This window comes from Microplitis mediator, chromosome 5, assembly GCF_029852145.1.
Source record: "Microplitis mediator isolate UGA2020A chromosome 5, iyMicMedi2.1, whole genome shotgun sequence".
In the NCBI taxonomy this organism is placed as follows: Eukaryota; Metazoa; Arthropoda; class Insecta; order Hymenoptera; family Braconidae; genus Microplitis; species Microplitis mediator.
Window position 1 is genome coordinate 7,089,477 of NC_079973.1, and position 15,232 is coordinate 7,104,708.

At 29.1% G+C, this 15,232-nt stretch overlaps 1 protein-coding gene across 2 annotated transcripts; it reads left to right on the forward strand.

Moving 5' to 3' along the window:
* Positions 1 to 1,829: 1,829 nt before the first annotated feature.
* Positions 1,830 to 14,918, forward strand: LOC130667767 (serum response factor homolog). Of its 2 annotated transcripts, none has more exons than XM_057469602.1 (5): positions 1,830 to 2,664; positions 2,801 to 3,052; positions 8,178 to 8,283; positions 13,847 to 13,975; positions 14,456 to 14,918. In XM_057469602.1, exons 1-5 carry the CDS (start codon positions 2,146 to 2,148, stop codon positions 14,647 to 14,649), a joined length of 1,200 nt encoding a protein of 399 aa, XP_057325585.1. In that variant the 5' UTR covers positions 1,830 to 2,145; the 3' UTR covers positions 14,650 to 14,918. The 2 variants fall into 2 exon arrangements, with proteins under 2 accessions (XP_057325585.1, XP_057325586.1); XM_057469603.1 differs by having other exon boundaries at positions 13,847 to 14,011; positions 14,456 to 14,597.
* The last annotated feature ends 314 nt before the right edge of the window (positions 14,919 to 15,232 follow it).

Here is a 15,232-nt window from a genome sequence, read left to right on the forward strand (position 1 = left end):
AGCGCTGTCACCGTTTAAATGCTTACATGAATATAAAAAAATCTTCATCATCTTTTATTCTTGAAATGTATATGTATGAATGTATATATGTATGTATGGATACACCTGACATGAGGATTACAACTGAGTGTTACACTAAGTTGTATAGTTGCTCAAGCAAAAAATAGTGTGGGAGGCTGAGCATAACGCTATTCAGTTTACGAGAAAGCTGAATATCATTAGAAATAATTATGTTGCAATATTTATTTATATTTATATTTTATTTATTTACCTAAACAATTGAAATAAATTACATTTACATCTATGGATGTTTATAGATAATTATTTATGAACGGTTATACTTTAGTTTTTTTGATACTTTTTGATACATTTTAAAATGATCATGGTTAGAAGACAGGTAACAATTTTTGAGTTCTGTTTTTTTTGGACAAATTAATTGCAAAAAAATAATAAAAATAAAAAAAATGCACATGTAGAAAATTAAAAAAACTATAGGTGCAATTTTTTAAATTATTTTTCGACAAATTAATTAAAAAAATGAAGCAGACGTCAGAGAAATTTAAAATTATAAATAAATAGAGTAAATAATTAATAAAATAATATTTATAAAAAATGCACTTATTAATTTCAAAATTTTTTAAATGCGCATTTTTTTTTTATTTAATTTAGTTAATTATTTACTTTATTTGTTAATAATTTTAAATTTGTCTGATGTCTGCTACATTCACACTCATATTTAAAAAAGCTATAGGTGCAATTTTTTTAATTTTTCACCAAATCAATTACAAAAAAAAAAGAAAATAAAAATATGCACATGCAGAAAATTAAAAAAGCTATAGGTGCAATTTTTTAAATTAATTTTTTAAAATAATTCATTGCTTTTAAAAAAATCCAAAAATTATTAGACATCGGCTAACTCCTGTATCGTAATTTTAAAATAAAATCTATAAACGTATTTACTTTAGTTGTTTATAAATACGTTTTTTTTTCTTTCTGAAGTGTTCTATTATTAATATATCTTGCACCCAGTGCTATACAATATCGTTGGTTATTATAACATCATTCTCTCAACGCAGCTCAAAGTAATAACGCTATTTTTATCAGTATATGTTGGATAAATATCTGTCTATTTTAGTTTGTGTCAAATGACACAAAATTTAACTTCTTACTTTTTTTTTAGTTTTCCAAATCCACAGCTTATTATTTATTACATTAAAATATCTTATAAATTAAAAAAAAGTTGGTATCCAAAAAAAAATTAATTCTGGATAAAATTTCCTGCAGACAAATAAAATAAAATGAGTTAATTATTGATAATAATTAAGAATAGTAATATTTATATTAAAAAATAGTTAAGGTGTAATGTAAAAATTTGTTTATAGTAAAATAGTGTTAAATATTGGGGGGGTAAAGGCGTGCAGAAAGCTAACTGACAGTTGGATTGGTGTTTTGCCGCTGCGCGCCGTTCGACTATTCGAAAAGGAAGGACCACCTCTGTTCACCATATTTGGAAAACTTTTCCTAATATGGTAACGTCTACTTCTAAATATGGCAGCCGGGGACGCCCTCTCACCGCCAACTGTAGTCCTCCGCGCAATATTTATAATATTAAATACCTACTAATTATCAAACATCTCATCATTTTTTTTCGGGTATCGGGTAATTGAGAACGAGGTTAATTAATTTGGCAATTAATTTCACCAGGTTTAATATATAAATATATGTATAATAATTAGTGGGAACTACTTTTTAATGTCGCGAGTTCAAGTGGTGGGGGAAAAGCGTGTGCTTGGACACGCGGAGGCACCACGTTCATACGTAGGTCAAGTTACGATACTAAATTGTCGTTCAGTTGGCGGGGAGCGCTCGTATGGTGCGCGTCGTTGTCTCGGTAATTGCCATTGGTGGTACGTCACGTGGCAATAATACCGGTGATATTAAAACGCGTATAAATAATTGTTAATTTAATTTAAATTAAAATTGTTTATTTTTAAAATAAATAGTAATAAAAAAAAAAGTTTCGATAATTTAAAAAATTAATTTAAATAAATAAATTTGAAATAAAAATAGTTTATAATATTAAATATAGTGTTAAAGTAGCCACGAAGGGGCTAGTTTTATAGATTAGATGTGCGCGAGTCCGTGATGGACAACTCCAGTGGCGCGAGGGACAGTCGTTACACGACACTTGGATATAACATGGGTATGATGGGTAGCGACACTGGCGCCGAGATGTATGGACGTCCATCTACGTCTCAGCTGGCCGCAGCCTCACAGTTACGCAGTGGCGCCACCATGATGAATGCTGGAGGTGGTGCTGGGGCTGGCGGTGGAGGTGCTGGTGGTGGTGCTAATACTGGTGGTAATACAAATGTTAATATGCAACAACGAGGGATGAAACGTTCCTCATCAGATGTTTGTTATGATGATGGAAATGGACGTCAAAGTTTGTCACAAAATCAGGGTATGGGAATGGGTGGTCCTGGTGATTGTGTTCCTGACAATCTTGATGATACTTATACTAATTTGGGTGCACCCAAAAAATCTCCACCTTCAAATGGTAAAAAGACCAAAGGACGGGTTAAAATTAAAATGGAGTATATTGACAATAAATTGAGGAGGTACACGACATTTTCTAAACGAAAAACTGGAATTATGAAGAAGGTTTGTGTCTTATTTATGATTATCATTATTATTTTGTTCTATTTTTTTTTTAAGTGCAAACTAAATGGAATTTAAAAATTTAAAAAATAAAAAGTTATTGGAGATGATATTAATAAATGATGACGTTTTTTTTTAGGCCTACGAGCTGTCAACTTTGACAGGTACACAAGTGATGTTGTTGGTGGCCAGTGAAACCGGTCACGTGTACACATTTGCGACGCGCAAACTCCAGCCGATGATAACGAGTGAGGCGGGAAAGGCATTAATTCAAACGTGTCTTAATAGTCCGGATCCACCGCCATCGGGTTCATCAGGAGATCAACGAATGTCAGCAACGGGATTTGAGGAGACTGAATTGACGTACAACATCGCTGATGATGAGCAGAAAGTAAGACAACTGGTGTACGGCTCGCCTCACGGTGGTGCTTTACATGCCGGTTATCCGGGAGCTGGTGGACCGGGTTCACAACACGGGCCACCCTCCCATGCCCAGCATTCACAGCATGCACATCTGATAGCGCATGCACACGCTGGCTCGCCGAGTTCCCATCTGGTACCGTGCTCGAGTCCCGGACCACTTTTAGCCGGTGGACCTTATCAACAATCGTGTCCGTCGCCGTTGCCACCTCCGCACGCAACTTATCATCCCCATATGTCCCACTCGCACCCACAACGGTAGTTTTTATTTTTAAATAATTCACACACGTTTTAAACGAGTCTGTTTTTTTAATTTATCGATTGATTAATTCATTAATTAATAGGAACGAAAGATAAATTATATAACGTGAAGGTGCTAATTAAAGTGATTGGTGATGAATTGATACTTTTTAAAATCAATGGCTGATTTACTTGAGAGGCTTTAATAAAAATTGTCATTAGTGATGTATTAGTTATCATGGAATTATTGATCTATGATTTTTTTATGATACTGAAATTAGTCGACGTCTAATCATTTTTGGATTTTTTTAAAAACAATAAATTATAAAATTCAAAAATTTTAAAAAATTGCACTTATAGATTTCAAAATTTTCTACATGTGCATATTTTAGATTTTTTATTTTTTGTAATGAATCAGTTGAAAAAAAAATTCAAAAATTTTGAATAGTCTGCAGACTTCAGGATCATATTTTTTTATGACCGTAAATGTAGCAGACATACGACAATTTTTTAATTACATAAGAAAAAAATTGAATAATTAAAATAATAAAATTTAAAAAAATGCATGTACTGAATTTTGAACTGCCTAAACATGCATTTTTTTGTTTTTATTTTATAAACATTTTAATTTATTATTTAAAAACTTAAAAAATTGTCAAATGTCCGCTAACTTTACCATCATATTTTTTTTTATTAATTCGTGATGATTTATATTCAAAGCTGTATTTAAATTTGAGATTATTAATTTTTTTCTTGTAATGTTTTTAGTATTTACGCGTCAACTCCAAAGACAGTATGACAATACAACGTAATGAGTATTGTCATTTTAATTCCATCTAGACTTTAGAGAAAGTTAACGAAAAATATGATCTATTAATTGATCTGATTTTAATAATTTAAATGAGCTAATGACATTTGGATAGATTGACAAAACGCGTGTGATTCAACTGTACAGTTGTACGCTGAAAAAAAAAAAAAATATTTGTTTGTGATGTGAACTACCATATGGCTGATATTTATTTAAATTCAAAATTTATGAAGAAATAATTTAATTACATCGATAAATTTTTAATAACTTAAAATATTTATTTTAAATTAATTTTGAGTCAAAGTAGTTTAACACATTACATTTTTTTTTTTTTTTCACTGTACTTTGTTTTGAATTTTATTTTTTACTACAATATTTTATTATCACTTGGATTATTATTTTTTAAAATTATTTAAAAAATATTTATTAACGTACTTATATGTATATACGGAGATTTTTTTGGGGAATCCAAAGTTATATCGAGGATTCGATTCTATACAATAGATGTACGATAATTCAGTAGATTTATCATTTTTTTTTCTACTTAATTTTTTTATAATTTAATTTAATTTAAATAATTAATTAATTGAATATTATACGTATTTCTTTGAGGCAAAGCCAAGTAATGACATTAAAAAAACCGTTTGTTTAATGGGTGCGAGTTCGACTAGGGTATAACGAGTGATGCACGCTTGAACGTTCCTACACAGTATTGTGTATCGTTATTTATTTATTATTATTTTTTTTTTTTTATATATTTTATTTATTTTTCTTTTTACATGAATTTGGCATTGTATATTTTTTTTTGCTATTGTGGCATGTATAGTTGGTTTTTTTAATTTTATATATTTTTTTTTTCTGTAGCTTAAGCTGTCATAGGCTATTTTTTTTATTTTTATTTATAGTTTTAAAAATTTTTCAGTTCAATGACTTGTGCAATTGAATCCGTCCATGCATGCATAATTTAATTATTGTTATTATTATTTTTATTATTAAATTTCAAACTCAAAATTCGCGGTGAATTAAAAAAAAGCTATTATTATAATTAGATTCGTTAAAAAAAAAATTAACTCATAAGCCCTTGTATGTCCTCGTTCAACGAACAAAGTACAAAATATCGGCGACTATTATATTTTAAATAAAATAGTTTAATTTTATTTGTTTTATAAAAGAGAATTTAAATGTTAGGTAAAAAAATAATCAATTTTTTTTTTTACGCCTGTTATTGTATCACATGTGTACATATGTACTGTAAAATACTGTGATAATATTTATATATATTTACAATTATACAATTTTCTTTAACAATACAACCGTAAGATTGGTTACAAAGCTTTACAATTTATTTAAAAAAAAAAAAAAAAGAAAAAACAACAACTTTGTCATTTTTTATTTTTCTTTATTATTATTTCTAAGATATTGCTTTGCATATGTTTGTATTTCGATGGTTTGGAAGTGAATGTAGTGTAATGCATCCTATCCTTAAAAAATAAATCCATAAAAAAAAAACGAAATCCTCCCCAGTGGATTCATCAAGGTAGGTATTGCTTGTTTATCCTAGCTTTAGTATAATTACATGTTGTAATGAGCAATTATAATAACGATTTTTTTGTTTTATGTTTTATTATTATTATTTTTCATTACTCTCTTAAAATAGTTAGTCTATAAAAATTCTATAATCCCAAGAGACATATTATAAATAAATTTTTTCCAAGCTAGATAAAAGGGCAAAAATTAAATTTCGTCACACTCTGCGTACAATTCTAAATCCTCTTACGGATAAAAGTGATGTTTGTGATTGCTAAACTCTGGCCTGGAATTACATTACACGCGGTTTTACTGCCATAATGATTTTTCTACGCGGCTTACAACAATTAGCAGCGTAAAAAAAAAAAAAATAACTATTCGAATAGCAATCGTGCTAAAATGTTAGAGAGTTTTTTTAAAAAAAGAGGCCGTGGCAAACGTGTTACAAACTTGTCTAATGATGAAAGAAAAATCATTAAAAAAAACCTAAATAACTATAAGAATTAATTGTTATCTTTATTACTTAACATTTAGTAAATTAATAAATAAAATTAATTAAAACTAAATATAATAATTTTAAAAAAACATAGACTTTTTTGTTCTATCGACTGAGCTAGCCAGGATAAAATCTATAAATATATATATGTAAGAAGCTCTCTATATATTTTTTAATTGGAATAGATATTAACGAGTTAACAAGCTCACAAGAGATACTTGGGATGCAACGAAGCAAACGTAATATATAAAGTTTAATGTTAAATGTAAGCGTATGGTAGGTGCAACCAGGTGTGCACACTAGTTGTGTGCGTAAAGAGACGTGTAAGGAAGGTAGAAACCAACCTCCTTATACGGTCACCTTTGTCAAAGCCGGCTTGACTCCATATAGAGGCAATGTTTCTCGATGCCAAACACTCTTATATAGGAGTTACTTGTAAGTCGGGAATGCTACTTTTTATCGCAACTACTACTGTTACTACTACTGCTACCACCACCATCATCATCATCATCATCATAATCATCTTAAACTACTGATGGATTACTGCCGGTGAAGCTGGACCACAGGAAGACGCTTTTCGGGTTTCCGCGAATAAAATTCACCATGAAAGTCTCTTTATGATTGGTTGGATTCAAGTACCGTTGCTCTCGTTTTTAAGACTTGTGCTTTTTCTCCCTATTATATATGTTCAGTTTAATCGAATGCCCTCGCTCACGTATTCATGAGCTACGATATATATATACATCTGATCAGCAAAATATAGCACGCTTTTTTTTTTGTTACTGAGAATCGGAGCATTCTGATGCATGTTCTGTCTTTTTTTTTTTTTTTTCTCTAAGGGATTCCCCTAAAAATTCAAGCTTGCTTGGAGACTGCTTGGGCTTGTTTGCTGTATTAATTTTATTATTATTATTAAGAAATATACTTTTTTATAAATCTTTTATACATTTACAGCGAATTAATAATTTAAAAAATGATCATATTCTTTCTTAGCTTTGAATAATAAATTATTTATTTAAAACTAAAACTATAAATTAAAAGATATTCCAATAAAGTTTATTAATAAATCTTTTATTTAATTGTTTATAAAGTATTTTTTTTCAATACCTTAGAGACATAATTATTGCATAATTTTATTTATTTATTTATAAGTATTTAATAAATAATAAATTTCCCTGATTAAGAAAGATGATTTGAAATAATTCAAAACAATATGAAATGATTTGAAACAATTTGAATTGACTGATATGTAGATATACACTTAGCATGGATTTAATAATTTTTCTTGATAAGGGTTTGCATAAAAATTATAAGATCTTTTAATCACGATAGTAATTAGCACCCTGTATAAATTATATAAAAATTACCAACCGAATGATTTGGTAACATGAAGATACATTTTATTTGATTAAATAGATAAATTTAAAAATAATAAATAAAAGTAAATAGCCTAAGGTTTATTAGTTACGGAAACAATTGTACGAGTAGTATTTGATGGAAGAGGGTAAACGTTGGTATAATCAGCAGAGCGTAAGCTCGTGAGAATTATTTGCTCCAAGTTTATACCGATGCATTGGGTCGAACACGGATGACCTTATAAGGAGCGAACAAGGATGCATCTCTCTCCCCGCTAGTGTAGGTTACGCGTGCAGCACGTATGTTATACGCACACGTATCCGGGGGGACTCATTTTACCGATTCGTCAATTGCAATTCGCGAAAGTCATCTTTTTTATTGTTACATTTTATTATATCGATATATATACTACCGTACCACCCAAGACACACAAACACGATAATGATCGGTACATCTGTCATCGTATTATTAATTATACGTTTATAAAAACAAGTGTATTAAAATTTCTTACTTTTTATTATACATATATATATACCTCCTTAATGTTTATTATTTTTTATTACCAAATTATTGACAAATTGATAACTATTAAAATATTTAGGCCTTTTTTAAAATACATTAATTAAAATATTTATGTAAAAAAAATTTTTTATTCTTCTTTAATTGCAGGAAGGAACAGCATCCCCTAGGTCGGATATTTGTGCCAATGACAGTGAGGGTGACACAAGCGATGGTGAAACAACTGACACCAAGTCACCATTAAAAAATCATCCAGGTAATAAAAATATATAAATATTTTATTGAATTTATTATTTATTAATTATACATTTAAAAATTGTTTTTTTTTTGTTATTGTTGTAGTTGGTTAATAATTTATTAAGTGACGGCAATATAATGAAAAACAGTTGACAATGTGCATTGGCAATGAGTTGTAAATAAAAATAAAGAGAGATAAAATAAAAATAATAATAATGTAAATAGATTCAGTTTAAGAGATACTGATGTGTGATGAAGAATAATATATGTTGGTATATATGACAATGTGTATATGAACAAGTAAATACCTCGATATCGTGTTAAAGTCGGACAGTTTAAAATTGTTAGAGTAGAGTAGTACTATCGCGGGGGTACTTAGAATGCGAAAAACGTGCGAGCGATGACGGGGTTGCCCGTGTAGGGGAGTAAGTAATGTAAGGAGTCGTACGGTTCACGATGACCAAACTAAGACGACAACGCGATTCCAACTTGGGAAGTAGGATCCGGTCGAAAGCCGCATTTGATGCAGGTGTACACATAAATATCGATGCTAATATACAGAAGAGACGACGTGGATCTCCAGGGTACGATGCTACTACTGCGGCTACTATACTCACTGGATGAGTTGAGTGTTCACCAGGCAATGAACACGTTCGGTTATCTTTAACTGTCTGAAATGCCATGTTCATTTTATTGGATGCCACTTTTTATTAACGCGAAATACCAAAGACTGCTTATACTCTTTTCTTTCCGATCTCTTTCTCTCTTACTCGATTATTACTCGTGTATTAAACTAATGAATACCAAATATTTTCTTTATACATCTTTTCATTACTTTTTAAATCAACAATACATCTTATTTTTTTTCCGGTTCTTTTATTTTTATTCGCGGTAATACAATCAACATGACTACAAGTTTAAAAAAATTAATTATGGATTTTTGAATATTTATTCAAGGGTAAGGTAAAAGACCTAATACCCGATTAGGGACTACACGGAAAAAAATGAGCTATATAAATTGGGAAACGACAATTAACATAATGATAAAGTAATCAGTGAATACTATCATTCTAAATAGTAATTCTTTCATTTATATAATTTAAAACTAAATATTGCAATTTATTGTTTGTGCAAGAAAAATTAATATTTGAACTTTAAAAATTGTAACTTAAACATTAAAAATCCGAAAACCGCCTGACCCTGCGGGCCAGCCCCAAAACTTCCCTCTCGAGCTCAGGGAGCTCGGAAACATTATTACTCGTAAATTTTGGAGCTCTTCGAGCTCAAAAATTTGTTAGGCCGGTAAAACATACCTTCACTAAAAAATTATAATTTTTGTCCGACGATATCTTTGGATGGAATTAACCGATTTGAACGTTCTTGGTGGCAATCGAAAGGGCTCAACAAGACTTAAAACTGATTACATTTTGAGGCGAATCGGGCAAGTAGTTTATAAGTTATACGCAAAAAACCAAAAACAAAAAAATTTTTTAATTTTTATTCTTCGTATAACTCGTAAACTACATGACCGACCTACCTCACAATCTAATCAATTCTAAGTTTTGGAGAGCCCTTTCGATTGCCACCAAGTTCAAATCGGTCGATTCGTTCCAAAGATATCGTCGGACAAAAAAATGTTGGAAAATCGGACCGAAACCAATAACTTCCCTTTTTTTGAAAATTTGCAATTTTCTTAGCGGGAAGTTAAAAATTTATACGTGTTATAAAATTTATTATTTGGATGTCAAAATTCTTTACATTAACACTCACGTTCCGGGTTATAATTTCAAAAACTAATTTTTAAAAGTTTCTTTTTTTTTTCTGTGTAGTACCCGATCACGAACTACCGGATCGTATATTTATAAATATATAGATATACAAATACATGGAGTGATCGGGTATTAGGTCTTTTACTTTATATTCTTATAGAAACTTTTTAGGATTTTTGATTATTGTCAGTTTCTTAAATTTTCGGAGATCATTACGATACGTAACTCTTTTCGAGCTCGAAAATACTAATGAATTTAAAGGTATTGATGAGCTCAAAGAGCTCGAACATGTATCAAAAATAACGTTTTCGTGCTCCCTGAGCTCGAAAACAGCAGAAAGTTTCGGTGCTGGCCCGCAGAGTCAGCCATTCTTCAGATTTTTTTTTTTCAAAATGTCTTTTGCATTTTATTTGTACATTCCTCATGTAATGTAATATAATTTTATTGATGAGCGTATTAATATTCAAATATTCTTTATCAGCACTATTCAGTGTCTCGTAATAATATTTTTTAAAACGTAAAAAAAAATTTATTAAAATATACAAGTAGTTCTGAACTTATTTATAAAATACACAAAAACCCGGATATTTTTAATACGAATTTGTTACGTATGTTTGTTTGTAAAAAAAAGTACTATTTGTAAATAATCATTGTATAAACTCATATATAATAAATCTAATTTAAGATAAAATGTCAAAATATTCGTAGACCTCAATTAATTTAATTGTCAGAAATAATTTTTTATTCAATTTTTGTGATTGCTTTAGAGATTATTCTTTGCGGGAATACATAAAATAATGCAATTTTTTCTCTTTTGCATCCATGGTTCCTATAAATTAGATCAAAAATAAAAAAAAGTATTATAAAAAAGTTTTAACTTTTCTGTTTATTAAATATTTGCAACAATGCATTCAGACTTTCAGCTGATATTATATATCCTTAGTAGTAATCTGAGGCAAGATCTATAATAAAAATATATATAGATATAGAATTTTGCTTGACTTACTCCAGACTTTATTAAGATCGCTAATAAGGATTAAGGTAAAAAAAGTAAAAGACTTACATCCTATTATAAATGATTTTCGGTACCTTAAAGTGAGGCATATGGGTACCTACAGTAAATTTGATCTCAAAAGATCAAGACAAGTTAAATATTTGTAAAATTTCAGGCTTACCAAATAGTACTGTACGTCTTAATTACAATTAAAACAACGTACCTATTAAATAAAGCTTTCTATTCTAAACTGAGACTCGTCTTAGTCGACGCCTATATTTAGATCTAGTTTTTATGCGATAAATAAATTACAAGGACACTGTGTTTTAGTACTACAAATCTATACCATCAGAATTTTAGCTTGATACCGTCATTAATATTCTAAAAAACCGCAACCCAAAAATTTTCGAATTTTTTTTTATTTTTTTTTTAAGTTTAAATCTCCGTGTAAAAAAAATTCATTCGAAAAAGATTCCAAAAAAGTTCCGCATGTGGAACTTCTAAACATGAGATAAATTAGAACTTCGAATGGAACTTTTTTGGAATGTTAGTAATTTTGATGGTAAAAAGAAAAAGTTTTTATGAGCGAATTTGGGGTCAAAAAAAGGACGTTCTTGGAACTTTTTTGGAATTTTTTATGGACGTTTTTTTTAGTTCTATAAAAAATTCAAAAGTAGTGATTTTTGAACTATTTCGGCATATTCCTGGAACGTCTTCGTTCTACAAAAGATGCAAAAGAAGTGAGTTTGGAATGTTTTTGGAACGTTTATTTTAGTTTTATAATAGGTTGTAAAGTAACGAGTTTTGTACCATTTTTGAATGTTTTTGGAACGTCTTTTTTGGCTTCCGAAAAAGGTCAAAAGTGGTGATTATGGAACTTTTTTAGAATATCCATATAAAATTCCCAAAAATTTCCAAGAACGTCCTTTTTTGACTCTAAATTCACTCATAAAACTTTTTATAAAAATTACTAACGAACCAAAAAAGTTCTATTCGAAGTTCTAATCTGTCTCATGTTTAGAAGTTCCACATGCAGATTTTTTTTTGAATCTTTTTGGAACGAATTTTTTTTACACGGGTCTTTGACGCGATTTCTAGAATGTATTCAATTATTATACGTAACATTTAATGATGAACATGTTTTTTAAGCATTTTTATTCTCAATTCTCCAATCTCAGTCATTATATTTTTCAGTGCCTTTTGGCAAATTTTCTAAATATGGGTTTCGATCCTTTAGAATATTGGTAACGATATAGAAATATTTAAAAAATTTGAAATTGATTTTTACATCCACTGAATTACTTTTATGACGTTAGAGTCTTTGATATAGAATTTTTAATTTTTCCTCTTCCTCGCCTATATGTGCACATTTATATAAACATAACTTTCTTTGTTGAACTCAGATGGATGCATAAGACAACCAAACATAGTTTAATAAATAATACATTTCATTTAATAATTTAAAGTATTGTTTTAAAAAATGGCCCATTATCCGTATATTAAGGCAGACATTTGTTACCGTAAGTTATCTTACCTTGTGGTTACAAAAAATTTTTTTCCGTATGTAGTTTGCAGACAATTAACAATTTTTGATTTTTTTAACTTCCCGCTAAGAAAATTGTAAATTTTCAAAAATTCGGGAAGTTATTGGTTTCGGTCCGATTTACGAAAATCAAATTTCCATCAGATGTCGACGTTTTGAGGTCCGAGGGAGCTATTCTGACTAATTTCACGATGATGTCCGAGTGTATGTATGTATGTATGTACGTACGTACGTACGTATGTAAATACCTGTATCTTTTGAACGGATGAACCGATTTTGAACTTTGAGGTGTCATTCGACGCGGATTGACAATATCTTGAAGCCGAGAGAAAATTGAGCTTGATCGGTAGGGCTCATTCAGAGATATTCCAAAAATAAAGTTTTTTGAAAAATGTTTTTTTTTGATAACTTTTAATGTGCTCGATAGATTGATTCCAAAATGGACTGGGCTCTAGAGCTTTATAAGCCGCGTCGAATGCCACCTCAACCATCAAAATCGGTTCATTCGTTCAAGAGAAACCGTTGTCGAAAGAATTAAAAAAAAAAAAAATTTTTATTTTTCCTGAAATATCACAAAAACGACTCGATAAATCAAATCCAAAATTTGAGCAGCTTCAGAACTTGACAAAACGCGTCGATTGCCGCCTCAACCATCAAAATCGGTTAATTCGTTCGCGAGATATCGTGGGAGAAAGAAATGCTAAAAAATGTTTTTTTACAAAACAATGGCATACAAAAGTATTTGCGAGCTCGAAGAGCTTGAAAATGTATTCACAATAGTGTTTTTGAGCTCTTTGAGCTCGAAAACAGCGGGAAGTTTTGGGGCTGGCCCGCAGGGTCAACTTATAGACCGATTTTTTTTTAATAAATCAGTTAAAAAAAATTAAAAAAAAATGCACAAGCAAAAAATTAAAAAAACCATAAGTGCAATTTTCTTAAATACTTTTTTTTACAATTTATCGTTTTGAAAAAAATTCTAAAATTATTAGACGTCGGCTAATTTCAGTATAATTTTTAAAAAACGGTTCGTTCGAAAATTGTTCGTCGCATTCTTCTAAAAATTTGAATAAAAAATTTTTGAAATTTCGTACCATAAAAATAAAGCTGAACACACGTTTAAAATAAGTTAATTTTAGTACCCGTAGCTCAATTAATACAATTTAATAACTTGTTGCAAAATATGATTGTTTCTTAAAGATTAATGCCCTACTTTCACAGAATAAACATATTTAAATAACAATAAAGCATTTTTGTTTATTGAAACATTATTTTACAGGAGGGATGCCATCATTTTCAGCTGGAATAATGTATCAAATGCCGCAAAATGTTATGTATTCACCGAGTTCTGGAGTACTATTAAGTATTGGACAAAACGGGCAACCTGTTCAAATTTCATCAGACGGAAGTGAGTTATCATTATGACCGTTCTACGTGTTATCACGTACGTACAATATACTGTCACCGGAAGTTCCATATTTATATTTTAAATGTTTCATTAATTTTAATTCCACTCTGGGTGTATCCCTATTGTCTTATATATGTATATATACTTTTAATTACAATCACACCACATCAATACACATATATACATACATATATACCTGACTTTATTATTTTTTGCAATTACTACTGTCTACTATTATATATTTTCACGTGAGAAATCATCCCTTTTATGATTTAATTTAGACAAAGGCGTGTCTCTATTTACCTTGTGCGTAATTACCTCTTGTGACCTTAAAAACAATAACCATCAGCATCACCATTTATAATAAATTATAAAAAATTTTTAAACAATGCCTTCATTGTTAAGTTATTTTATTTTTTTGTCATTTATTTTTGCAACTGTAATTTATAATTATAATTTTTTTTTTAATTTAATTTACAGATACATCGAATATCAATAGTGGGCAATCTAATCAACCATTCATTACAATTCCTTTTCATCCTTTAAATGTTTCGATGAATACTCGTGGACTGTCATTACCAGTTACATCAAAGGCTTTATCACCACCTTGTTCGATAGCATCAACAGATGTCAATTCAGATATGCCTTCAGATCTCAGTAAAGATCGTAAATGATAAATAAATTCATATAAATATATATACATAGTTTAATTTCTTTTTTTGCAATACATATTTATCAAGATCTAAATTTAAATTCATATTTTTTTGGTCAATATTTACTAATATTAATTATTGATGAACAAAATATATTTTTATATTTATTTATAAAAATATGAGACTTGTTTTTTTTAATAACAAATAAATAATTTAGTCTGTCATAAAATAGTGAAAATTGATCACGATAATTAATATCAGTTGCATTAATAATTTTTTTGAAAATTTATTAGTTTTCTATGAGGAAAAAATTTAAAGCTTGATTATTTATATTGAATTAACTTTGAAATTAACAAATTTTGGGTCTTGATAATTGATTTATATTTAAATTATTGTTTTTTATTGATCTCTTATTAATTAGTTAACAATTTAGTAACTCTATATGTTTTGACGAAATAAAAGAAAGCATTTTTTTTTTTATTAATTATTATTTTTATTTATTATCATTATAATTTTATAAATGACACTGATATTAGCCGACATCTAATAATTTTTTGATTTTTTAAAAAAGATGAATTTAAAAAAAATTTCAAAAAATTGCATC